This window comes from Cupressus sempervirens, chromosome 11 (assembly GCF_028749045.1).
Source record: "Cupressus sempervirens isolate cs-2001-9-10 chromosome 11, ASM2874904v1, whole genome shotgun sequence".
Classification (NCBI taxonomy): Eukaryota; Viridiplantae; Streptophyta; class Pinopsida; order Cupressales; family Cupressaceae; genus Cupressus; species Cupressus sempervirens.
The window spans coordinates 284,100,359-284,126,574 of record NC_143128.1 but is presented as its reverse complement, the minus strand read 5'-3'; the positions used below and the strand labels follow the sequence as shown (position 1 = coordinate 284,126,574).

Below are 26,216 nucleotides of genomic sequence, written 5' to 3'. Positions count from 1 at the left end.
TATCAACCTCAACATCTATGGGTTGTAATCTCGTGCTAGTAGAACCACGTGGACTACCAACTGAACCAAACTGAATCTCAGGCTCTCCTTCTCTGGGAGGAGAATTATGTCCTCTTCGGGTATAATGCATAGCTGACACAAATCTCCTATCGTTGGCCATGATGGAAAATAATGGATTACATGCTAACCACTAACAGCTGATTCGAAGCCCAATACCTGTAGGCTGGCAGGAAACCGCTCTAATACCATTGTAAAAACCCTTTGCCGGCTATAACTTTATAACACCAATTTCTTTAATATTTAATGGTTTGACATTCTATCAAACATTTCTACAGAAGCCTCATAACCATTGTTAATGACATAGCTAGATGTGAACTATCATGCCACCATAGTCAAGCCAAAAACTGAAATGATATTTGTAATTCAACTTGATAAATATCAACTTATAATTTACTATTCAAATCCCTGGGGTTGTAGACTTACACTCAACAAAGATAATGATGAAAAGTGTAATTACACTACCCAATAGCAACAATACAATTCTGGCATACACTTATTGGCAAACCATGTGCAACATATAAGAAGAACCTAATTTGATAATGTCAATGGTTGGCCATAATATCGGAATCGCAATCCAGATTGAAGTCAGCTTTATCCTTCTATCAATTCTCAGCCTCTAGATGGAAATGACTTGTAAGTTGTAATGTGCATGTAATCATGACCCCGAAAACCTGATTTGCAAACTTAAACCACTAACCGCAGGGCTGAATAACTGATTGACAGCTCAATTATTGAACGTTGGGTGGAGCTGGGTAGTAATAATCCCACAAAGTGCAATGCTAAACCCAAATTTTGCTTCCAAGTTCTCATGTCAATGCTAGAAACAAATCATAGGTGGTTAAGCATGAACAAAATGCCTCTTGGTTACCACATGGAGCTTAGAAATTGCTATGACAATTTTGGAAAATGCCAAATGCTGCACACATGATGAATGGTTTCTTGCAAGAAACCTGCATGAGCCTCATATGAATCGCAGGTATGCTGGAAATTCACAAACTCCTTCACAAATCAGTCACGTCTCACAAAAGCCAATCTCCAAAGATATAGGATGGACAGTAGGAGATATGCAATGCTATATAACAATACAATTTGCTAATGCAATTCTTAGAATTCTCAGAAACTTCTTAAAACCCTTAGCCATATGCACAATAATTTCAGTATAATCAACAAGACTATTCTTCTCCCTAGATACAGAAGATATAGTAGGAGAGAGTTGGCCAATTGTATACTTCAACACAATTGCCAAGAACTTTTCAGACGAGACCCTTATACTTCAGCAAGGGCTCACAGGTTAGAAATAAGGAAAGCCTCAAAGACACAAAAAACAAATATATTTTTCAAGCGTTACTTTCCCAATTAAATGAGCTCTTATTTATAAGTTTTCATTGGCAAAAGTTTCCATAAAACTCCACTTCAGAAATCGTAGAAGTTTCCCAAAATAACTCAACACTAAAAACTTTCCAACTTGCTTTTTAAAAACACTTAAAAGTCATTATTATAATAATATAACATTATTATAATAATGCAACTCAATGAATAATAAATAAATAAGAGCTTGTGCAATTATTAACCTAATTAATTGCAGGTGATGACCAACTGTCAAGCCATCCACTGTGCTATTGAAAATAGCAACTGCCCATAATAGACTTGCCAAAAATAGTATGTAGTCAATTGAGACCCCCAAAACACCCTGTCAGCTCACGAGGGTCGCTATGTTGAGCTAACTCAATCAACTGCACAGACTGGACAAAAAATGAAGACATTACATTCAACCATCAATCTAGCTACCTCACACACCCTTACTAAATTAGTGACTATTTGCACAACATTTGAAGTTCCAACCTCTTCTATAGCATCCTTCAAAATCTGAAATTGGAAGACTACATCTTTTCTTTTTCCTGAACAATCTGTATGGTGTAGAAGCACCTACTCTAGGCTCATCAAATAAGGCACCTAAGGATCCTAAATAGTTTACTTAGGTAAGTTTGGCACATTGATCCAGTTGTAAGGCCTAGTTCCAGGATTAGGCATAATTATGAGCCCCTGGGTAACTAAGGTCAAAAATGATCAATAAGCCTAAAAATACATAGGATTCTAGGTTTTTAATTGTTTTTAATGTCTAGATCCATGTTGGGTCGCTTTAGGTTTGGACCAAGTTTGGTCTCTAGATTTGCATTTTTGCAAATTTTGCAAAAATTGCTCAAAAGTTGTCAGCAGCTTTTGAGCAACTTTGCTAAAAGTTATCAAACATCAAAAAACTCTTCTTCCAACGGCTAGGCAGTTTGAACTGACCATGGAACTGTTGGAAAAGTCCTACTAAGCCTCTTAGGCTGATGGTAGGAATATACAATGTAAGTTTGGCATTCAAATTTTAAAAAATCAGCATTTTTCCCTGCAAAAACCGTGTTCTAGGCCTTTGCACAAAATTGTACAGATGAGAGGGCATGTGCTAGTGACCATAGAAGTTGGAGGATTGAATCTACTTTAATTTGCATCAAGTCTCATGTGTTGATCATTCCTGGTTTGGGAGATATTGAAATTTCTTTCTTGCTGCCTAGGATTTAGCCTAGAAATCAGCATCTACCTAGGGCTGAGTTGTTTGGGCACATTCCACCATGGAAAATTGATGTCCTTTGGTGGAATGCAAGTTTTATCCATTTAATTTGAGATTTTCCAATTTGTTTTCCAGAAAATACAGGGAGTTGGTTTTGCCACCATACCCTAGGTGTGCATCTTCATGAGTACACCATACAACATTTACAACAGTCCTTTCTAGTTTGTGTTTGGGGATTCTCCAAAAGTTGAAACCTTGGATTTTTGTTTCTTTTACATGCCTCCACATGTCTCAATAGTTGGATTGGGTTTTTCCATTGTAGAAAGTACCCTTGTAGTATAAATGGAGCCCTAATTAGGCCTTCAAATCCGGTCAAATGTCGCATCAGCAGAAAGTTCTGTTCATTTCCATCCTTGGGCGCTTTGGCATATTTTATAAGACCCAAAAGGGTATCAGGATCTTCAGTCAAGTCACTGTGTTGTTTGAGGATATTCAAACTTATGCCTCATTTCCATTCTAGGAAGGGCTACAAGCCAAATAATTGGTTTTCAAAGCAACTTGGTGTTATAAGTTGTCTTTGATGGAAAGAATCTTTGATTCATTGTGAAGAAGACCTAAATAGGCCATATCAGTGATTGTAGGCCACGCCTGGTCTTTGTATCCACTTTTTGGGGTTTGATCCCTTTTTTTGTCAAGGGAATCCTATAGTGCAATTGTGTTTTTGGTGCTTAGAGCTTTGGTAAACCTAGTGATTAGGTTGCCTTGTCTTGTGGGGCTGTGATAACCTTCCTTCAAGCCCATTTCCATACTTGTGATAGGTAGTTGGCACTAGGACCCTTCACCTTGGGTGTTGAGGGAATTGAAGACTTTCATCATTTCTTGTTGTTTGATGACTTCCGCTGTCCATTGCTTCATCACTATAGCTCTAAGAAAATAAGAGCTTGTTATGCTAGTGAGAATGAGATTGATGAGTGGTCGATATTTCATAGCAGTCCACCTATTCATGATGATGGAGCATCTTTCACTCAACCATGTCTATCTCATATCCTCCATCAAAATGTTCACTTTTGAATACTCTTTATCAAGAACAATGATGCATAGTTTTGTCCCTCTAGGTGGTATAAATAAGGGACTAGTCACATAGATATCCTTGCACATTTGTTTTCTATACGAGGAACATGATACACTGAATGGTATACCTTGAGAAAAAATAATACCAATAAATTCTCCATCCTTCTCTTTTGCTTGCAAACTAAATAATTCAGCAACATTGGTTTTTGTTTTACTCTTCTTCCCTACTAGAAGGCTCTTTCCCTTTCTTGTAGAAGTCGGCAATTTCTTTCCTAGTAGAAGATTGACTCAAAGCTTGCAAACTAGCTTGCATATTCTCTACCAAAGTTTCCAATTTTAATGAAATAGGGAGGAAATCATTGAAAAATGAAATTGAAAGTAAGCGATCAAACTTCAAGTTCAATCTTTAGTAATTTAGTTGGCACATGGAGTGGTCATAATCTGACCCCAAGCTTGGACATGGAGAGGTCGTATTCTGACCCTCTCATGTCCACACTTTTGGATGATAGCACCCATGTGTCCACCCTTAAGACTTCAGATAAATTTTAACTCATTTGGCATAGTAGCATGTAAAAATGACAGTTTCAAGGTTAAAATAGACCAAGTTTATATTAAAATTTAAAATGGCCTGGACTTAGAGTGGTTAGTTTCCAACCGCCTCACGCCCAAGTTTGGACATGGAGGGGTCAGATTCTTACCCTTCCTTGTCCACTCTTGGACGAAGACCATGAAATTAGTGCCCCCAAATTGATTAAATATCTCCATTCCTTGGGCTTTGGGGGATGAAAAAAGGTAAAATCAAGGGTCAAAACCAGTTCTCCATGTTTTATCAGATTTGAAGGTTGATTACAACAAAAAGTGAAATTAGAGAGTTGATGAAAAGAAATTATCCAATCATTGGTTTGTACGATGAATGAAATTGATCAAGACTTGGAAATTAAAATGAAATAGTTGAGAAAGGAGTTTTGAAATGAAATTGCAAATTTAAAATGAATGAGAATGCCAACCCATGTGAAGGGCATAAAACTTGAATATTAATTTATTTTTATTCAAGTCTTTCATTATCAATTTGACTTTATTGATTAATCTTTTTATATTTTTTAGTTGTAGGTCTCAAAACCCTTTGTTAGAGCTTCTTGGTAGAGGATGATCAAATCCCAATAGGGTATCTTTATGAGGCCATTTAAAGGGCCAAGGAGTCTATCAAAAAATAGTGCAAGGGGGACAACCTCAAATTTGACCCCATATGGGAAATTATTGATGGGAGGCAAAACAATCCTCTCCACCAACCCAATGCATGCAATAGGATTTTGCCTCAACTCTTGCTTCCTCTTCTCGGATTTCGACTTGGACCCCAATGGGGAGGTCATGGAGGGCTTCACTGCATACATTCAAAGGATGACACCCGAGCTTGATGTGTGAGACCTCCTTGTGTTCAAATTGGGAATTTACTAGAGTCCAAGGTGTAAGCTATACTCTTTAGAGTTGGCCAAGAGAGGAAGAACCAGTTAAACCCTAGACATAATATTTGGAATGTTGGAGTCCTTTACATGCATGATAAGATAAAAAATTTTAAAATGTTTTCACATCCCTTTCTAACTCTTCAATATTTTGCAGATACTGGGTAGCAAAATTGAGGTAGAAATATCCTAAATATACAAAAAATGTTCCCTCTGAGTCTTATGCTAGCCTTGTAGTTCATCTAGTTTTCAGCATAATTGAAGCTTGTTCGAGGCAAATTCACATGAAGAAGAGGAACAAGTTAGCTCATAAATGTCTCAATGACCTTGCCTTTGTGCAATATGACCTTTAGTTATGCACAAGAAAGAGAAAACACCAGCTAGTCCACTTGATTTGGATGAAACAACTTACTAAGTTGATGAGTTTTGGCCAAGCTTTATCCAAATTGCTGCCTAGTTTTGTTTTTGGGCCTTGGTGAGCTTTTACTTTTGGCAAGTTTTTCAATTATGGTCATACCTTAGGGAATTGAAGTAGGTTTCCATCCTCATACTCCAAAAGGCATAATTTGTCCCATTAGAGAGTGGTGCCTTGTTTGATAAGAATCTATGCCTATCATGACCCCTCCCAAAATGGAAGCCATCTATTATAAAAAAAATTAAAATATTAAGTAAATATATAATATTAACATGACATGATGTATTATTAATAGGTTAAATTAAATAATATATGATCAAATATTATTTGTAATCTATTAATCCCATATACATATCGATAATGACTAATACCAATCTAATATATCGTGGTAAACATCAAAAACTAATTAAGACTAGAATGAGCATCAAATAATATTGAATCAATAAACTTACATAAAGCCATTAATTGTAAATTGCCTCACAATAGAGAGAAACCTTCATGATCACAACAATATCTTTGACAAATATATGAATATAAATCCGTTTAATATATTAATAGCAATAAATATTTAATCATTCAATCCAACTATTAGTTAATATTTTATTCAAGACATCAACTCAAGAATAATAATGTTAATAATCTCTAATTAAATAATCCCAATATAAACTCATTAAAACTAAACTATATTCTAAAATTATGGTGCTACCTCTTTGGGTCAGGGGGAGCACATCGAAGATAAAGACAACATGCCCATATCTGGTATAAAAATGGCATAAAGGGAGGATGCAAAACATAATAATAATGAGTGGGGTTTAGCATATTAACATTTTGATTTCCTATGTTTTATTTAATGCTTCCGAGCATAACACTTCTTCATTGACCCTCTTTAAGTAGCAATGATGTCGTTAGACATTCCCTTTAACATCAGTGGAAATTCTCCAACAAGTAGGATTTCTAACTTTAGTACCACTGTCCCATCCTAAATTTAGGGAAATAATTTTAATAGACTTGAATTTTTAAAATTGGAACCCTATTTTTAATCATTTTTTAACCTGCAACATTAGCAACTTGTAAACATGTAAAACTAGACTTACAGGACCCTAGATTATTTTAACATTTATGCACCAAATAAATTCCTATTATTACACTTTAGACTTTTATTGGGTCCTACAAGTTAAAATACTAATATGTTCTACCCGAATCTAGCAAACCCACAAAATTATTATTTCATTCTTGCATTTACATAGATAACTCAGACAAAGAGTTAGACCCACAATGGAAGATAAATTGCATATTGTATGTTATTGAATAGGTCAACACTGCTTTACAAAATACTACTACGACATCAATAAGGGACTAAAGGGATTAAAATATGATACTTAAAATAGTAACAAATCCATAGTTGTACTAATGGAACAATAAACCAAGGATGCAATGCTTATATAGGATCTGTGTTATAGACCAAGCATTATAGTAAATAGGATTGCAAAATGTTATAATACTCTACTATAGCAATTATGTTATATTGAAACACAAATGTTTACATCTGGGACAATAATAAGTGTACTACAAACTCAATTATCAGCCTCCATTAAAGCCCAAGCACAACCTTTGGATGAGAGTTGCTCCTTCAGCTAATAGGATTTTTGTCTTTTGACCTCTTGTGAATCACAAATGCTTACAACTATGATAATTATAAATGCTATGATCAGCTATTATCTAAGCTTGAACGAAGCCTTTTGATGCAAACTTTTTCTTTGACCAAGAGGTTTATTGTTCATAGATCTATGTGCTAGAATGCTAGGGTTTAGAGTGTTAAAACTAGAGCCCAAAAACTAAAGATGAAATAGAGTAATAAAGAAATCATATGAGAGAAAAACAACGCTAGAAGATATCCTGGGAAAACCCATATAGAATGAAGGGAAAAACCCAACCACACAACAAAAGATCATTTTATTGATGATAAAAGTTCGAATGTACAATATTCTTTTCTTGATGCGAATATATAGCAATAGGAGAGACACAGACTCTTCACATTATAACCGAAGGTCTCTTAAGATTCCCATAAATCCTATAATTAATTATAACTCTTCGAATATTCATGCCTCAATGCATGCGAATGACACATGTCATTTACATTTAATATTACAAATCAAACTTAAGTGACCTTTTCAGCTGAACGTAACAATAACGGTAATAACATTCATATTTCCAGAGATAAAAATCTCTATCGCAACTACCATCTTTAACACTCCCTCTTAGCCAGAGAGAGATCTTTAGATGAACAATCACACAAGACTGCAATCAAAATGTTAATGATAAATCTCATCCCATATATCCTATAAGATTCATGAAAACCTATAACAATCAATCATTTTCATGGAATCACTCAACATGAAATCCTGTAACAATTACTCATATCCATAGAATCACTCAACATAAAAAGAATTGCAAGACTTGCAGCTAAGCCTTTATTCATTGACTCTCTCAACGTGAACTGTCCTAAAATCTCTCAACATGATGACATCATGGACTCTCTCAACATGATGTTCACTATCGCATAGTGAAAGAGTTATCATAGTTGATCTTACAACCGCATTTATTTACACAAGAATAGAAATATGCATAACAAAATAAGACTTAGTTCCATTTAAGTCAAATTTTACAAATACCATAAGCATCACAAGCATATATGACAATGAAGGAGATTCCATAATTACTCCCTCTTAACTCTCACAAGGAGGTAGGTTATGAAGCCTCCCTCTGAAGTTGAGCCTCTCCCTTTGAATTCAAAGCAACCTCATCTCATTTCTTCACCCTGTAGCAAAGAGAGATCAACCCAATATATCAAGATGCAAATACCAATTTATGATAAAAAATAAAATACTTATCTTTATGATGGTGTCAAACCATAATCTATTAAACAACCTTTGGAGTCACCATCGTCGACATCTCAAGAGCCAAATGTTTCCCCTTTTTTAATTAGCTTTCTCCCTTAGAGATGCCTCAATGCATGCAAGATCACAGTCCTAATCCGAGGAAGCTATGGTGGGAACATCCTTCAATTTGGGAAAACTCAAACTTTTCATGGGTCTCGAGCACTAAGCATGTGCCGATTGATTTTGAGCTTTTGCCTCTTTGAAAGGATGGGAAATAGTGAAAAAATATGCCCCCGATGTGGACAGAGGAAGGAAAAGCTATGAATTGGTTGTGTTGCCTATTCTTTTTGCCAATAGCCAACTGCGGCCTTCCAGCCACTGCATCCACACAATCCTCAGTATGAGCGCCAGTTCAGATTTCCACCTCCATTAATTAAATCTTTCAGTTTGGCCAGCGAAGTATGCCATAACTTTTGGGTCACCAAGGCTTATCACACTTTCTATTATATTCCCGCCTTTCACCTTCAAATCCCTTGATTTCGTGCCCTCATTTCTTTGAATGGAGATTTGTGTGGGAACCACAGAGAAATGGAGTGAAAGCGACGATTGACACCACTGCCGCTGACCTTCCTTTTTGTCCAGTTTGTGTTCCTCGACAACAATAAATCCTGACGGAGTCATGTGGGCTCTATAGCAGTAATTGTGGCCTCCAATGTCGCTTCAGGAGTAACGAATAACATTTAATGACAGAACCAAATGAAGTCTTAAAACCCAGAAAAGACTAGCGCCATAGCAAGAACAACAATTATTTATTTCTTTCTCTTTATCTAGCCACGACTTGAAAATGACAATGAAGGTAGAACACACAGCCTCCAGATTAGCATTACAATTGAAGTAAAACGGGCCCAAGGGTTGCGTTAGTCGATGGTTTTCACATAATGAAAATACAAAGGAAGCTTAAAAACATCCATGTGGGCATCCACAATATCGCCTTCATGAGGGAAATAAACCATTACATAATAAGTAAAACGATCAGATATAATAAAAGAAAATCGACAAAAGATAATAATATGAAAGGCTTTCACAATTTGAAACGACACACAGCGACACTTAGAATCATAATAATATTTACTACCGGTTCTCACACAATTAGGATCCTTTTTTTTTAAATAAATAAATCATAGTAAGTGAAATTTGGACCTCCAGATTTAGACAAGACAAGAATGACTCACATGATCGGATGCCACATGTGATCAGATAAAAAGCAAGAGAATCAATTCTACCGAAAATATGTAATCGTTTCTATTGAAAATGTAGAATGATAGTCGATCGATCCATTGTGGACATGGTGAAGAGAGCTGAGAGATTATTTTTTTTTAAATGGCAAAAAGAGGATGCTAAAGAGGAAGCATGAGATGCCTAAAAAACTACAATCCCATAGGCGAATTGATATTGCAATAGAATGCCTGAAAGATCATCTATCAAAAAATCAATCTGACAATCTACCAAAAAATGCATGTACATGCATGTATCATAGCTTTCCAAATACTTTTCAGCATTAAATCCAAACCAAATCAAACCGAAACATTATTGAAATCCAAGTCAACTATATCAAAGAACTCTACCAAAAAAACATATTTTTAAAACAAATCTAATGATCATTGAAAATAACAAAAAAAAAATTCCTATATTGTTATAATCAAACTAGACTCTAATACCATGTTAAAACTAGGGCTCAGAAACTAAAGATGAATTAGAGTAATAAAGAAATCATATGAGAGAAAAACAACACCAGAAGATATCCTGGGAAAAACTCAACCACACAACAAAAGATCATTTTATTGAGGATAAAAGTTCGAATGTACAATATTCTTTGCTTGATGCAAATATATAGCAATTGGAGAGACAGATTCTTCACATTATAACCGAAGGTCTCTTAAGATTCCCATAAATCCTATAATTAATTATAACTCTTCGAATATTCATGCCTCAATGCATGTGAATGACACATGTCATTTACATTTAATATTACAAATTAAGCTTAAGTGACCTTTTCAGCTGAACATAACAATAACGGTAATAAGATTCATATTTCCAGAGATAAAAATCTCTATGGCAGCTACCATCTTCAACAATGAGATACTTCAATTCAGGGTTTTGAATATGTTTTTTAATACAATCTTCTATCTTTACTTTAATTCCTTACTATAGAAAGGAATTTCAAAACATGAATTAAATTCCAACATCTCTTGATTGGTAAACTGTGGAAAGCACCCATATTGCTGCCTTTTTCCTTTGAATTGTGCCCAAAATCCATCCATGTGCATTAAAAAGTATGGATGAGATACTTGAAATCTGCAACAACTTCTAGTATTAATGATGTGAAGATCTATGGCTACAAAACCTAAGTACCACATTAATGGTGGCTATGGTAGAATACGTAGTTCCCATGGTGGCAAATACACGGGCGGCCACATCCTCCAATTAAATAATATCATTGGTGATAGTATACCACAACTGGAGCCATGTGTCAAGAATAAGCATTATTGCACATTGACATTACAAATGATAGGTGGGATGAATAGTGAGAAATGATAGGAATGGTTGGAGTTCACATTGGGGATACCTTGTGACTCATTCTACAAGTTAGGGATCAGGTTCTAAAAGGGAGACATACTAGTGAGAGGAAGCTCAACTCTCTAACAAAGGCTTGAAAAGCAGAATGGTTTGGGGGAGAGATATGATGGGATAGTAAAGTTCGGAATCTCAAGAGGAGAAGGGAAAGAACATGGGGGATGGTTGTGAGGCATACCTGAATGAGGAAGGCCAAAGCCCTCATGTAAGTATAGAAGAAAGTAGACTTGAAAGGAAAGTTCAAAACTCCAATGCTTACATTCAATTAGAAATTTGGCCATGAATCCATAATTTAGAAGTTTTGGGGATCTTAAGTAGATGCATGAGGAAGACATGGGAAGAAATCATGCACAAATTTGGATCAATGGGAATGCTAGCCATATTAATGGGCATTTTGGAGTAGAACAAAGATTATGAAGAAATGGGACATGATAACATTTAGTTGTATTTTCTTTTAATGAAAAAGATTAAATCCTTTACCTAGTTATGAAAGAGTGTCTTAAGCCTTTGACACCCAAATAAAATGCATTTGTATTTTATTTTGCATAAACATGATCCACTTCAAAAATCATTGTAAAAATTGTAATTTATATGGAGATTCCCCCTCTAATTTGAAGAGTGGCTTTGTTTTGAGTCACTAAAAGTTGTGAATTAAAATACTAAAAACCTCCAAGCTTCATTCACCTCCACAAACATGTACGCAAGTCACTAGGCATCTGTATTGGCATTTTCTTACATCTTCTGACTGTTCTGAATATCATTCCTTGTTCTATTATTGACATAAATTTTTTGCTTTCCACCATATTTTATGAAGAAAAAATTTCAGCGCACTAGTGTATCTAGTTCTTTGTTATGCTGTTTGGTGCTTGAATTCAAGTAACTAGCCTCCATTAGCTATAAAAAATCTATATAAACCAAAGAAATAAATGGATGATAAAGTATGGGTGATGGTGCGATTCTAATGTATTATTCAAATTCTCGAAATAGTGTCCACCAGTGAGATATAAATTAGCTTCTTTATGAATTTTACATACAAAATATGTCACTTTAGACTGTTCCAACCTAAAAGTAGCGAGGATTATTTTCCTTGATTCTATATTAGAGTTGTATATCTTACTGACTCTACATTTGATTTATTTTACATTGCAGGAATATCCGATATGTATCACTTCAGAGTGAATCTGGCAGGAAGCTGTTGGTAAGATCTGGAAGATCACCAGATGACATTTCTAGTGTGGTACTTGTTGAAAAAGATAGGTGAGTATACCATTGCATTACAAGTGCCAACGATTATAGTTTCACTCTGTTCCTAACCTATACAAGGTATTGAAGATGTAATTACAAAAAAATATTGTGACAATTTGAAAAACGTACACCTGTCACATTTTCCAGTGCATCCCCTATTATCAGAAAAATGAAAGATATAACACTAAATTTGTCTCATAACACACTATCTTAGGGAAATCATCTTTAAATGGGATGTACTAATGTCAAATACGGAGGGTGCATATTTTAGTTTCTTTTAGTATTCAAAATTTATTTAATCCAAGAGATTTGAAAAGATTTGCAACTCACACTCAACAAAAGAAGCATCTGAGACCAGCTGGTTGCATGTGTTGTGTATTCTCTTTTATTGTGAGAATACTTCACATAGATGAACTCATATTTTGGGGAAGTTGTAACTGGATATGAGATATCTGGTGTTCAAATATCAACCTTATTGGTGTGTACGTATAATTTTTTGAGTTGATTTGCAATAATAGGAGGCTTGAGTAAAGATCACACAGCAGGTTGATTTTTAAAAATAATTTTTAGTGAAATCTTTAATTTGTAAAAAATTTGTCTTATTTTTTCAAAAACAACAACTGTGTTGCACAATATCCCTAACATCTTTTCCTGTCATTGAATTAAGCGGAAAAACCTTTGCAATAATAATTTTTTTCCATCCTATCATTAATAAACAAATTTTTCCATGGCATTTCCAGGATGGGGATGGTAAGGGATGGTGGAATGTGTTTTGGGGCAGAAATCTGAGGCCAGATTTCTACAACACTTGAATCAATGAAACATTGAACAATAAATCTTGAATTTGATGCATCATTTGAATGTCTACAATTGAATTTTTATGTCATGTAGAGCTAAAGGTTATACAAAACTTTAGTAGCAGTGAAGGAATTAAAATCTCATGATATTGTGGTTAATGTGAATTGCAAATGGTTGGGAGTAGAGACCTAAGGAGTTGCCAAGAGGTGAGTTAAAGGTGTGATCCTATTCTCTATCAAGGATCTATGGGTAGAGAATGAAGTGGAAGAAGCAAGATGGCTGAAAAAAAGTCAGGACAAAGTAGAGTGGTTGAGAGCTGCAGTTGCTAGATAAGATTGTGCAGATAAAGACTTTGATGGATGTAGTGCAGAGGGAAGTCATTGTGGGAGTAGGCAATGGTAGTGCTGACAGGAGAAGATGGTGTTTCTAGTTTCTACCCCTGCACTCTCATGTAATGAAGACCATGAGGATATGGTTGATTGGGTTTTTGAAATGGAGCATGAGTTTGCATGGAGATGACTCAAAGAACCCAAATGGGTGGAGTTTATAGTGAAGAGGTTGTTCAACAACATGGAAGAAGTCATTTAGAAAGAGAGGGAATTCAAAGACAAGGAATGCAGGGCAAAATTGGGGCCATATGTTGTCAAGGTTTATGGAGATGATGGTGCAACCCAGGGAGCAGTTATAGTGGCTGCAAAAGTTGAAAACCAGGAGGCATGAGGATGCATGGCAGGAAGAATGTGGACAATATTTAGATGGAGAAGAGATTCTCACAAAGGATGAAGATGAAGTGGAAGCTGAAGAGCTTGAGGAAGGAGAGGCTCTTTAGGGATTTTTTCCTATGTTGGCATTTTAATTCACGCCTTTCAATGTGACACAAAATAGAACATGTACAATAAACTGTTTTTCAAAGGAGTAGGTTTAGATCTGTTTAACTTGGGATGTAGAAGACTTTTCAAGCATGCAAGATGAACAAAGTGAATTTAAGATTAGTTTTTTTCTTCCTAAATGTAGAGCACATAGCATTTTCAATGTATCCGCCCTAGATAAAGATTTTTCTGATATAAATCTATCTATTCCAGTGAGTAATGTGATTAAAGGTGTTTACGATTTTCAATTAAATTTGGGGATCGAAAATCACTTATTACACAAAATAAGATTCAATGAAAAAGACAGAGACATAAACAGAACTTGTGAATCAAGTCTGAAGAAGTGTGTGCAAAGCTTAAATACTTCTTCCGGTAGTCTTAAATTTACAAATCATGCTGAAGGTCATTCAAAACACTTGCCTCACATAAAAATAATTTTAAGAATAAGACTTCTGTGAAGAACAATTTCAGCAATAGTCAAGCTTGAAAATTACCATTAGAAATCTAAGTGCAAAGACACTTACATTATTTATAAGAATTATATGAAAACAATTAAAAGAATTTAATTGCTACTTCTGTCCTAGGAATAGCTTTGCATGAATGCAAGCTTAATGGATGAATAACACCAGCCATAAAAGAAATTCTAAAACATGCAACATCTCATATAAAATGATGGCGGAGTTTATTACAAAATTAATAAAACATGATCCAAAGTGTTATAATTTTAAATTTTTGCTCAAGAGTAATCCTAAAAAATAGATTTGTCTTTAAGTTTGAAATAAGAATTTCTTAAACAGATCTTCAAATAGTTGACCAGGTTGAAAGTGCAGATAGCTAAAAATAGCTACCCAACATCTCCTCTAAAAATTCTTGGTGCTTTCAAGCACATCCTTTGCAAACATTGAAGGAGTGTATCTACCTTGACTTCCCTTTAGTAATAACGCTGTGTCTAGGTTTATGATTTGAGTTTGAGGAACAAAGCCAGCCTTGGAAATCAGTTTTATGAAGTGTTTTGAATGTCCTTCCACCTTCTGGAAGTGAACTGTAATTGCCACCAAAATATCATACCAATTATCATAAAAGCCCCCTTTCAGAAATGGGTGTTGGGTTTCAATGGGCCTTTCAACCTGATTTCTAGCAAAGGGCATGTAAATTCATACAACTTATTTCACAGAGTGGGTCATGGTACTTCCTACACAGATGGCTACTTTAGAGGTTGTGTATGGCTTATTGAAAGATGATATTCTTTCACATTTTGGAGTGCCTCATAAGGCTGTGATAGATAATGCTTTGAGTTTCTCTTTCAAAGAGATCCAAGTATCTTGTTTTAAATACAGGATTATGCTTTCTCGCTGATTAGATTATTACCCCCAGGGTTCTAATAAGAGTCTTGGCACAAGTATTTGAAAATTGATAACTACCAATCAACATACTAGGCACAAGAAGTATATGATGCCTTTTGAAAAGACATGAATATTCTTAAGAGGGCATTGACACATCACGATTCATTATTATGTATGGAACAGTTTTTCTTATTGCTTTAGAGATATCAGCATTGTCATTAGCCATGCTTACCGCTTACTGAGTCATTTGCTTCAATTATTTCTTTCATAAGATATTTTTCATTAGAACCAAATGTCATCATGTCTTTATTCTTTGTTAGTATGTTTGGGAGCATAAACAATGCGATTCTACATAAATTTGGAAGACAAGAAAGTTTATGTTTTTCTTTCATGCAGATCCTTTATCAAGTCAGAAGCAGTATTGAGAATTTTTACCTACCTGGGTTTACCTTATCCTCAGCTGGCAATGTTTTTGTATTTTGTTCCATTGTAAGTTTGGTCTGTCTTTATCGTTTATGAATTGCAGATGAATAAACTATTATTTTCTCACATATTCTAACACAGAGTTGGGTATTGCAGACTGCTGAGAGATGTAGTATATGATAGTGTTGCCAACAACCGTTATGACCTTTTTGGAAAAGCTACTGAATGTGAATTAGGCGATTTACCTTCCTAATCACAATCTGATTAAAAAAAATAAGTTAGCTTTACGACAGTTGGGATATGAAAAATTATCAATGATATGTATTCCTTCTATATTTTATATGGGTTGGTTTTCTTAGGAATATTCTATTGATACTAATATTTAATTGTAATATAGTTTAGCTTATTACATGTCATAAGGCTTCATCGACTTCAAGTTGAAAACATATACTGTTCATTTCCTCGCAAGCATTGCTAATTTTACTGATGAGATGGGTTGTTTTGGAATACAAATCCTCTGATCATGCTGTTTTGAGTCAACACTAATTTTGTACAAAAACCTTATCTTGGCTTTAATTTAAAAAGTGGAATTTGGAAAATAAGATGTCACTTAGATTTCATGATTAGAATCATATGATAGATCTTGCATGTGCACATATGCATTCAGAACAAATGTTGTCAAGAAGCCAGCTACTTGGAACATCCATGATTCCTCGGTTCTTATTGCCAGTCACTTCTGTACTAGGGTAATTCTGAACTCACATCACATTGTTCTTGTGATTTATGTAAAAAAAATTTTAGCTGAAACAATAAATCTTTTGCACTTGCATGGAACACAAGTTGTCTTGGGAGCTATCATTTTGAAGGATACCCTTTCACATACAAAAGAAATACAAGGCTAACCCACACGAGTACAGTAAAAAAGAGGCATATTTCAAATGGCAAGAGTCAAGATAACCCTAAATATAAAACCAAGAAATTTAAGTCATTTTTTCCTCTTTATCAACTATATAGAGAGAAAAGTCCTAGTGGAACTTGCCATGTCAAAAAGGCAGAAAAATACATTACCTAAGAAAACCCAAAAAAATGAAAAAGTAAAAACCTGTTGAATTCACACTTCAACCTAGCTCACATTCACAAAAAAGCCATGTACAAATTTTTAAGAAAAAACACTTTTTTAATGCATAGCAAAACCAACAAATGAAACTTCATATTAACAAACATTAAATAAAAACATGTTAATTCCAGAACTGCAAACGATGCATATACAATTTTGCAGCAGCCTATGATTCATAAATAGCTCACAATGCATTTGGAACATCAAAGAGTCAATTTGGAGCAACAAATTGATATAATAATAACTATTTTTTCTTTTTTCATTTTCCATTCTGGTTTTCATTTTTCTCTTATTAAATGAGAGAAAAAAACAGAAATAAATAAGAAAAAGTGGACAATTATCTCTTTCTTCCTCTCTCCTTTATTGTATGAATGATATGATATGATAGATTTTAATGACGTCCACGAGGCTAAAGTAGCCTATGGGACCCACATGATCACCCCCCTAAGGTAGGAGAGGAGCTAATCTAGTTGTAGACTTTTTCTTTTGTCTGTCCATTGCTGAAGTTTGATAATTAGAGTCTCTGTTCTCTTCACTTGATTCTTCTCAAATAAGTAGTTCAAGTCCTTGTTCTGTAATATCTTTGTATATCCAGATCTGATGTCACTATTGTATGAATGTTAAAATTTCACACCTTTACTTCAATATACTTGCATATTGTCCTTTAAGTTGGAGTGATTAAAAAAAGATTAGACAAAGAGCACACCGTATGTAAGTAAATAGCTATTTCTTTACAATTATTGCAAAACCAAATTTAATGGAAGCATTAATCTCCTAAAATTGCACATTACCCATATTCTAGCCAAGATGTCATTGCTGAATAATACATTAGTTTAATAGTTCGAAGGGTGGGATTTTTACTTGGAAAGGTTTTCCCCACATATATCTGTGTTTTCTATTTTGTCTCAATTTTCTAATTTCATGATTGTAGGATAATAATATGTATGTCGTAATGCTCCTAAAATTTGTTTTTCCATTAAAGTTTTAATTGTGGGAAATCAGCTGTTGTTTCCGCTTTTATGACATAGTAGTATGTACTTGTATTTGCTTATTATAAGCTATTCATGAATTCATTAGATAAAGGATGTGCATACTAATCTTAGATGACTTTCTGAGATGCTCTCATTTCCCTTCAAGTGGTATTATAGCTTAGTTTTGTGAGTTGCATGTTGCTTGCATGTGATGATTCACAATTTTTTGGTTCTAGGTTTTTTTTTATGAAGAAATTGGCTAATAATTAATCCTTTGATGAGTGGAATTCTTGCAGTTGATTTATTTTTTTAGGAGACAATAGACATTTCTTGAAGGATGGTCAAGAAAAGAAATAGAGTTGGTCATGTTGAAATGACATTGATCTGGAGCTCTTGGTTGACAACAAAATAATTTTTGATGCATGAGTATTGAAATGCATATCTTTTGTTACCTGGAATGCACATAGGTTATTGAGTTGATAAATGGATGATCTAGAAGCTTCTGGATAACCTATCTCTCTCAGATGCATGTGTTAGTAGTGGTTGTGGAGTTGGTCTATAAGTGGGTTCGAATTTCTTGTACTACTTCTTCCTCTTGGATGATTGTACTTGCATGGCTTTGATTCTTGTTTGTTGGATTTGAGGGGTTTAGAATTTTGCTTTAAAAATATATGATTATGCTCATCTATGATAATCCATTATTCTATGTGCAATTTTTTTTGGTGTTTTTAGATGCATGGGTGTTCTTGAACATAGTGGTGTTGCAAGTCTTGCATGATTAAGGAAAAACTTGTTTTTTTTGGATCTATTGAAGAGCTATTTTCTATACCCTGGTTCTTTCAAGGTGTTTCTGGATGAGATAGTTGTAGTTCTACATGCATGCATTCCTTGTGCATGGTGAGAGGTGTGTTTCTTTCTCTACATGGAGATGCTGGTATGTGATCAATCACTCATCATTTTTGTGGTGATGCTTTTTTGGATTCCTGGATTATGGTACTCAATGTGGACATAATAGGCAAATAAGATTTGTGCTTGATTTAGTGTTTGAGTTATGTTGTCTACATGATTGCTCCCTTTGATCTCATTTTTACATGGCACTAATGTGATAGTGGGTTTGCATGTTGCAATGATTGGATCTACAAGTTATGTAGTCAGGTGGGTAGGCCAACCATTTAATTGCAATGGGATAACTTAGATGTGGACTGCCTATATCCACCATATTTGATTTAGTGTTGTTGGATATTTGATTTGGATTAATGTAAAAACAAGTTTTGAGAGGACCTGGAACCTTATACAACAATTAACCAAGATAAATCATTAAGTTCAAAGTATCAACAAAATAAATAGGTTTTACAAGGACCTGAAACCTCAAATATAAAGCATTACAATACAAAAAAAATCTCCAAAGGGAAACACCTTGCTGCTATAAGAAAGACAAAGACTAGCAGTACTGACCAAACACTATGACCATAACCAGACAATAGATCAAAAAGAACCATAGAACCAAAAAGGAAACCAAAACCCCCTTAGACGAGTTCCTTCACTGCTTTAGCCAGATTCTTACCATGTTAGCCAATAGATTCTTCAACAGTCGAACTTGGACTAGCTTCAATATCCTTTTTAGTGCTCTGCCTGGTGCATTTTTTAGGACCCACACTAAGAGGAACAACCATTGCAGAAACAATCTTATCCCCACTTCTTCTTCCCAAGCTAGAAGTGGCTCCACATAAGATGGAAGTAATTGCATTCATTATCTGCTCATTGTTCTTAACAAGCTACCTAAGTTTGGCCTCATAGTCCAAGAGCTTTCTAGGAAAATCTCCAACCTTTGCTTCCAGCTCCATTGTATTTTTCTTTTCTGCCTCCAAATTGCCTTGCAGATCCTTTACTATGTTTCTTAGAGAATTTATTTCATTATAGATCCACGTGGCAACCCCGAGGGCTAGGTCAGCATGCATCTTAGCCTAATGGAAAAACTTAAGATTACCGCCCGACTCCTTCCCAACCATCTCATTCGAGTCATCAATAACATAATTAACATTCTCACCACATTGTCCCCTATTTATCTCTTTTGGCCTAGTGTCCGCAATGCCCTCTAACAAAGTTTTCTCATTCTTAATGACAATATTATCATCTAGCTCCTCCACATTATGGCCCATCTCCGTCACATCTTCCATTGGTTTGTTTAGTGGGATGCCTAGGATTTCTTGCAAATCCCTCTTCTTATTCTCAATCAGCTCCATATCTTTCCTATTCTCATTACCTAAAGAAGAATCCTTCATGGGAATATCCCTAGACTCTGACAAGAGGACCTTCTGAGATCCATCGTGGTTCCTCTTCTCCAAATCTGGGGTTTCACTGGTATCAACCCTACTATCAGACATTTTCTTTGACCCACTCTCAGTTCTCATGGTTTTAATTTACACCTCCTCTTGGCTACTAGAGTACCCATCATTGTTTGAACTACACCCACCACTCTCCATAATAGCCTCTTTACCCCAACCTCCCACATTCTTCTTTTTTTTTTCCACCTCAATTTCCATTTTATCATTCAAGTCTGTATCCTTTTCTAGAATTTTGGGTTTCTTCTTTCTAGTTCCCGTCTTCCTCTTTTTCTCCAATTTCTCCATCACCTCTATTGTATCTTTAGATCTAGTCTCTGACTCAGTCTTTATGCCCTAGCTTGAGTAGTTCTTTTATCTTAAGATTCTCCTTTCACTTTTTTGACATCATTCTTCTCTAGAGCACCCTTAATCAATTTCTCTTTTTTCTTCACAATCAACATTATGCTCTCAGAGCCTTGTCTCTATAGTATTACACAATTAACAATATTAAACCCTCATGAAGAACATGCCTACTCTATTTTTTTACAATGAGCCCTTAAACCCTAAGGAGAGAGCATTTAAGATAAAATGAAAACACAATTCTATCCTTGTACCTAAAATGGTTCAGAAAAGAAAAGTGGTAATTGTGAACTCTATTAGACCTTCCATCTAGAATGAAATACTCCCTAACACAAGAAAGATCATCTTGTCAAATCTCTTGAATACGGTCTAAGTATAGAAAATCCCCCACCTTAATCAGTTTCTTCTCCTCTATCGAGATTTTTGGAAATTTCTTCAAAGCTACATGGGAATTTTTATTTCCTTTTTAAACTTAATCCCCGTGTTCAGAAGGCCAGTTATCTCAACAAGAAATGACTCAATTCAAGTAATAGTAACCCCATACATAGTGACATTCTCACTAGACCAATTTTTAAAGAGCTCCTTTGTAATATGCAACTTATAATCATAAAGTTTTTAGAGATAGCGAGTAACACTACCCTTTTTCAGCTGCTCACAAATAGGTTGATTCTCCTTCTATGCCTTGCAATCTGACATCTCCTCCTTTCTTGGCTCACTTCCCATTTTCCAGGCTAGAAAAATAGAGATCTTTTGCAAAGAAGAAATGGAACTCACAAAAAGAACAACTTTTAACACCTAACACTCCTTCGCCAACACCCAAACTATGTGCCTCATTAATATGATAATTATGAAAAGGTACTCACCCAAATTTTGATAAATTGTTTCATTATTACCAATGCTCCTGCAGTTTGTATAAAAAAATATTAATTAATCCTCCCCACATTAGAGTTAGTCACATCAAACTTTAATAATTCCTTAAGCTTAGTATGGGTACTTAAGCCCTCCCTCTACGTCATCTGTCTCCTAGTGCTGATGACAATATTAGCAATCCAATCAACCACCTTATTAGTTTCTCGCTAGCTATGGGAAATATGGACTTTATCAAAATTATTTAAGAGCCCCTTTATTTCCAAATAGTAGCTTCAATAGTCCATGAAATACATTTATTATTATTTAAAGAATTAATTATGTTAAGAGAGTTCCCTTCCAGCTAGAATTTTTGGTATCTAACCATTCTAACCACATAAACAACAACAATTGCCTCCGTAATATGACTAGAGGAAATGCCAATGAGGACTACAATAACATTAATAACTCTCCCATAGTAATCCCCCAAAACTCCTCGACAACCTACCCTTCTCGGATTCCCTTTCACAGACCCATCAAAATTTTCTTTTAACCATCCATTTGGATGGGAAAAACCAAACCACAACCTCTCTTTTAGAATTAGTTTTAACAAAAATATTCATGGTTGGGTCCATTATATTGAAATCCATTTTTTCTCTATTGTGGGAGATGAAATTCTCCTTAATTGCCCTAATGATTTTTTGACCCACCACCCAAGCTGGGGACTCTTTGTCCCTAAAGATATGACTATTCCTTTCTTTCCAAATGCCATAGAACAAATGAGGGAGAGAGAAGTTCCATAGAGCATAGACTTCAATACCTTTCATAGAGCCCATCCTTAGGCTTCCATGCCATTTTCTTATCCACTTGGGCTTTCTTTTTTTTTTGGCTCTTCTTTTTTACTTTCCTTTGGTTTCTTCAAAATTTTCTTGGCCCAATGACCCACCATTTTACAATAAAAGCAAGCATTTGGAAGGTCTTTGAATTCCACTTCCTCAGACCATTTACCCAGTTTGAAAATGATTTCAATCTTCTGAGGAAGATCCTTAAGTTAATGAACCTTCACACATATTCTTGCATACACTAGCCTTTCCTTAGCAATAGTCTTGTTATCTATAGCCAATAATTCTCCAAAGAATGTGCTAGACCTTTAAAAACATCCTCGTGCCAAAACTCCAATGGGAGATCTGAGAGTCTAACCCAAACAGGGGCTGCGAGGAAAAAACGTCATAAAGATCCATATTAGGTTCCCACTTCTTAACATTCAAGGTGCTTTTTCCAAATGACCATGAACCCCCACACAACACCATGTTCATATCTTCCTTACAAGTAAAAACAAAGAAAAAAACCTCTTGACATAGCCACAATATCCACTGATCATGAAGGGCCCATTTCCTTTTGACCATAGATCTTAGAATTTCAATGTCTGACCTTAGGTCCCAAAATTTACCAAGGTAAATTCCATCGATGATATTGAAAATCCTCTATGGGATATGGGATAAAAACTTGAAACTCCCTTTTTTTTCCCAAAAAGAATTAGAAGTGACAGGTGGAAATGATCACTTACCCCCATGATTTTTACCAAATAATGAGGACTAGGGAGGTCCTTTCACCATATTATCTTTATCCACCTCATTAGATTCATGGGGGGGAACACCTCGAGTACTATTCTCCGCATGTGACACCCCATCTCCCCTAGATTTCCTTTGCGGGCCCTTGTGAACCACATGAGCTTCACCACAAATGATAGGACCCACAAGATCATCTATGTTTGCATCTTCATCTACCTGCTTCAAATCAACTTCATGACTATTGTCCACATCCACCTTCCCGCTCAAACTCTCCATTCAAAATTGAAATGAACTTAGCTGACCATGTCTATAGGTGTAGATTTGTTAGTTGGCCTTGTCTGTGGTCACTTATGCATTGGTGTGGTTGCTTTGGAATGAGAGGATGGACAATGAGTGAGTACTTGGATAGTCAGTTATGGTGTCCCATAGCATGGTGAATTTCCTTAGTTTGGAAATCTTTGTTTCACTTGGTGTGATGTGAAAACCTAGATGATTTTTAGATTTAGGAGATGGTGTGTCATATGCTTCAAGAGCTTGGTATCAAGTTTCAGTGGGAGCTTTAGTAGTAGTAGTATTTTTTTATCACATGGTGACGGATGATCTTTGTTTGTGTTACAAATGTTGGAGGATGCCTTAAATCCTATTGCTATAGAAGCTTATTTCACATTTGTTGGTCCACTAGTTGGAGATGGTATCTTCATGTGATTGGAGACGTTGACATCTTTAGGATTCAAAGGGTCCTTGATAGAGATGTTGTTTATTCTTTTATTTAATATGTTATCATGGTGGCTTTTATGTCATGGTTTTGTTCTCGATTATTAGTTTAGAGTTGTGACATGATGTAGTTATTTGATATGATCACATGGAGCATGTTATTTCTTTGGAGGAGATGGTTTAGATCATGTTGTGATGGTTATGATCTTGATTCCATTGTTGGTTTCTTGACATTGATCTTGGTTTAGTTTCTTGGTATTGAGTACTTTGATCATTTGCTTGATACTTCATAATAATGTTATGTTGTAGTAGTAGAGTTTGGCATGGAGTGATTTATTACAGGTGTTCATGGATACTTGGAAACTTAGGTGAGGCTAGAGTTCTCTTGATATGAGAAACATGTTGAGATGTATACTCTTGATGAGATTTCAACAGAAAGTTTGAGGACCCTACACCTTGGTTGGATGTGAGTTCAATAGAGACCTATGAGGAGATTGTTCTTGGATAAGTCACAATGACTTATATCTTGGAGGATTATTCTCATTCCCACTTTTGGTCTACTTGGCAATTTGTCACTTGAGAGGTATTGCCCAATGTTACTTTCAAGTGCTTTATATTTTCTTTCATATCTATGACTCTTGAGTTATAGTTAGATGGTCCTGGAGGATTCATTTTGAGAGATGGATAACATGGTTATCTCCTTGAGGTATTTTGTAGTGCCTCTCCCATTTTATTTCTATAATTCATCCTAAACGATGCAACTATGATGATCTTGCTTTATGAGTGATCGTGATTGGGACCCGTGAGTGGTCTACACCCTTGGGGTGTTTTAATTTATGTAAGTGTATTAGTTGGATTAATTTATTCTTATGCCTAATTTATGATATTATGATGTACTTGGTAGTTTTATTGAGGTTTGTGCCAGTAGTTACTTGGATTGATGTGGCATCACGATGTTGTGTTGTGATCATGCTGAGATGTGAATAGTGGTTGCATTGTGTATTATTTGTAGTTTCCTGCAACAATGTTACTCATGTGTTTGATCATGTTGACTTATGTGTTTATTGTGCCTTAATTGCTATTGTGTAACTAGTGATCATTTCCATTATTAAATTCTTAGAATAATTGAAAATGATCCATCCATATTAGATTTATGAAATTATGTACTACAAATATTTACCTTGTTCATTTCAGTAATTTATATACAAAATGAGATATTTATTTGAATTATACAAAATTATGTGTTTTTACACATTTGTTTCTTCGGCCATGATATATTGTGCATCTACACTTGATTCGGTTAGTTTAGTGTGCAAGACTTATATCCCCAACAATGGCACATGGAGTTAGTGATAAGACCCTTCATGTTGAGCTAATATCGTCCCTATATGGGCAATGTATCTTTTATTATTATTTTAATCATTCGGTAATTGGTAAATCTGAATTCATAATGCATTATGTGATTAAACCTGTGAGCATTTCTATGCATTTAGGATTCCACAGTGGTTGCGGAAAAGATTAAATTAAATGATGTTTAATGGATAAGAGAGATTTTAATTATTTGATTTAGTCTTTATTTTATTGCCGACTAATTTGCCCTAGTTGAATTCCAATTGAATTGGAACTGCTTGATTTATTTAGGTTAAGGGGCCACTTGGTTATTAAGTTATTTTAATAACCTAATTTAAAAGTCAGTTTGAAAAAGTGCTTATATTGGCAAAAGTAAACATTATTATGGACTTTTCACTTTGAGTTTTATGTTTTGAAGAGCAAAATGCTCAAACCCTCATTGGGTTGAAACAAAGATTTGTTCGTTTTGGCTTGGTGAATCTTTGCGAGATTGGTCTGTTTGAATCTATTTTGGGATTTCTCTGCTTTTATGAAGGTTTCAATTGATTTTGTATAATATTCATTTATTTCTCCACATTGTTGGTTTTTACCAAATGTGCGAGGTAGGGTTTTCTGGTTTAATTATTTTTATCCTATTTTAATCCATTCTTTCAATTTCCAAATGTTAGGGAGTGGAGAACTAGTGTTCCCCTCTATTTTTATGCAATTCCAACACCCAGTTGGACAAGTGTGAGTATTTTATGTTTTTAGCATGTGGATTTGGGGTTTTTCCTGATGTTATGTTGTTGGACTTCTGTGAAGTGTCTGAATCTATGATTTTAATTAAAAGGTCAAATGTTGAGTGGATTTAGACCAATGGATTTTAATTTCTTTGTTTTATTTGATGTTTGAATTTTTGATGTTTTTGGCATTGTCTCATTTTGCGTGTCATTTGGTTTTGCCTGATTCTTTGTTTGGCTTATTTAGAGTTTGGATTTCGTAGTTGTTGTCTTAATGATTAGGATCATGGAATCATAATGGTTATAGGACATTCTAGGGTATTTTATTTCCCAATTTGAACTCGTGTTTCCATATTGGATTGTGTGGACTTGTGTATTTTGCCAGATTTGACGATTTATGAAGTTGAGCCTGTTTAGGGAATTTTATTAAACCCTTAGTCTTGTGACCATATTCTTGAGTTGAAGTTTCAGTTTTGTTGATATTTGACGAGTT

General features: G+C 35.0%; 1 protein-coding gene across 1 annotated transcript in view; it reads left to right on the top strand.

The window, feature by feature from the left end:
- The window catches only part of LOC149529216 (Putative thiol-disulfide oxidoreductase DCC), a 54,012-nt gene extending 37,659 nt beyond the window's left edge, over window positions 1–16,353 (top strand). Inside the window, exons 3-5 of the mRNA XM_089809032.1 lie at window positions 12,223–12,330; window positions 15,725–15,817; window positions 15,908–16,353. Of these exons, the coding sequence (XP_089665158.1) occupies window positions 12,223–12,330; window positions 15,725–15,817; window positions 15,908–16,004 (298 nt within the window). The 3' untranslated portion in view covers window positions 16,005–16,353. The remainder of the gene's footprint in view (window positions 1–12,222; window positions 12,331–15,724; window positions 15,818–15,907) is intronic.
- Window positions 16,354–26,216: the final 9,863 nt, after the last annotated feature.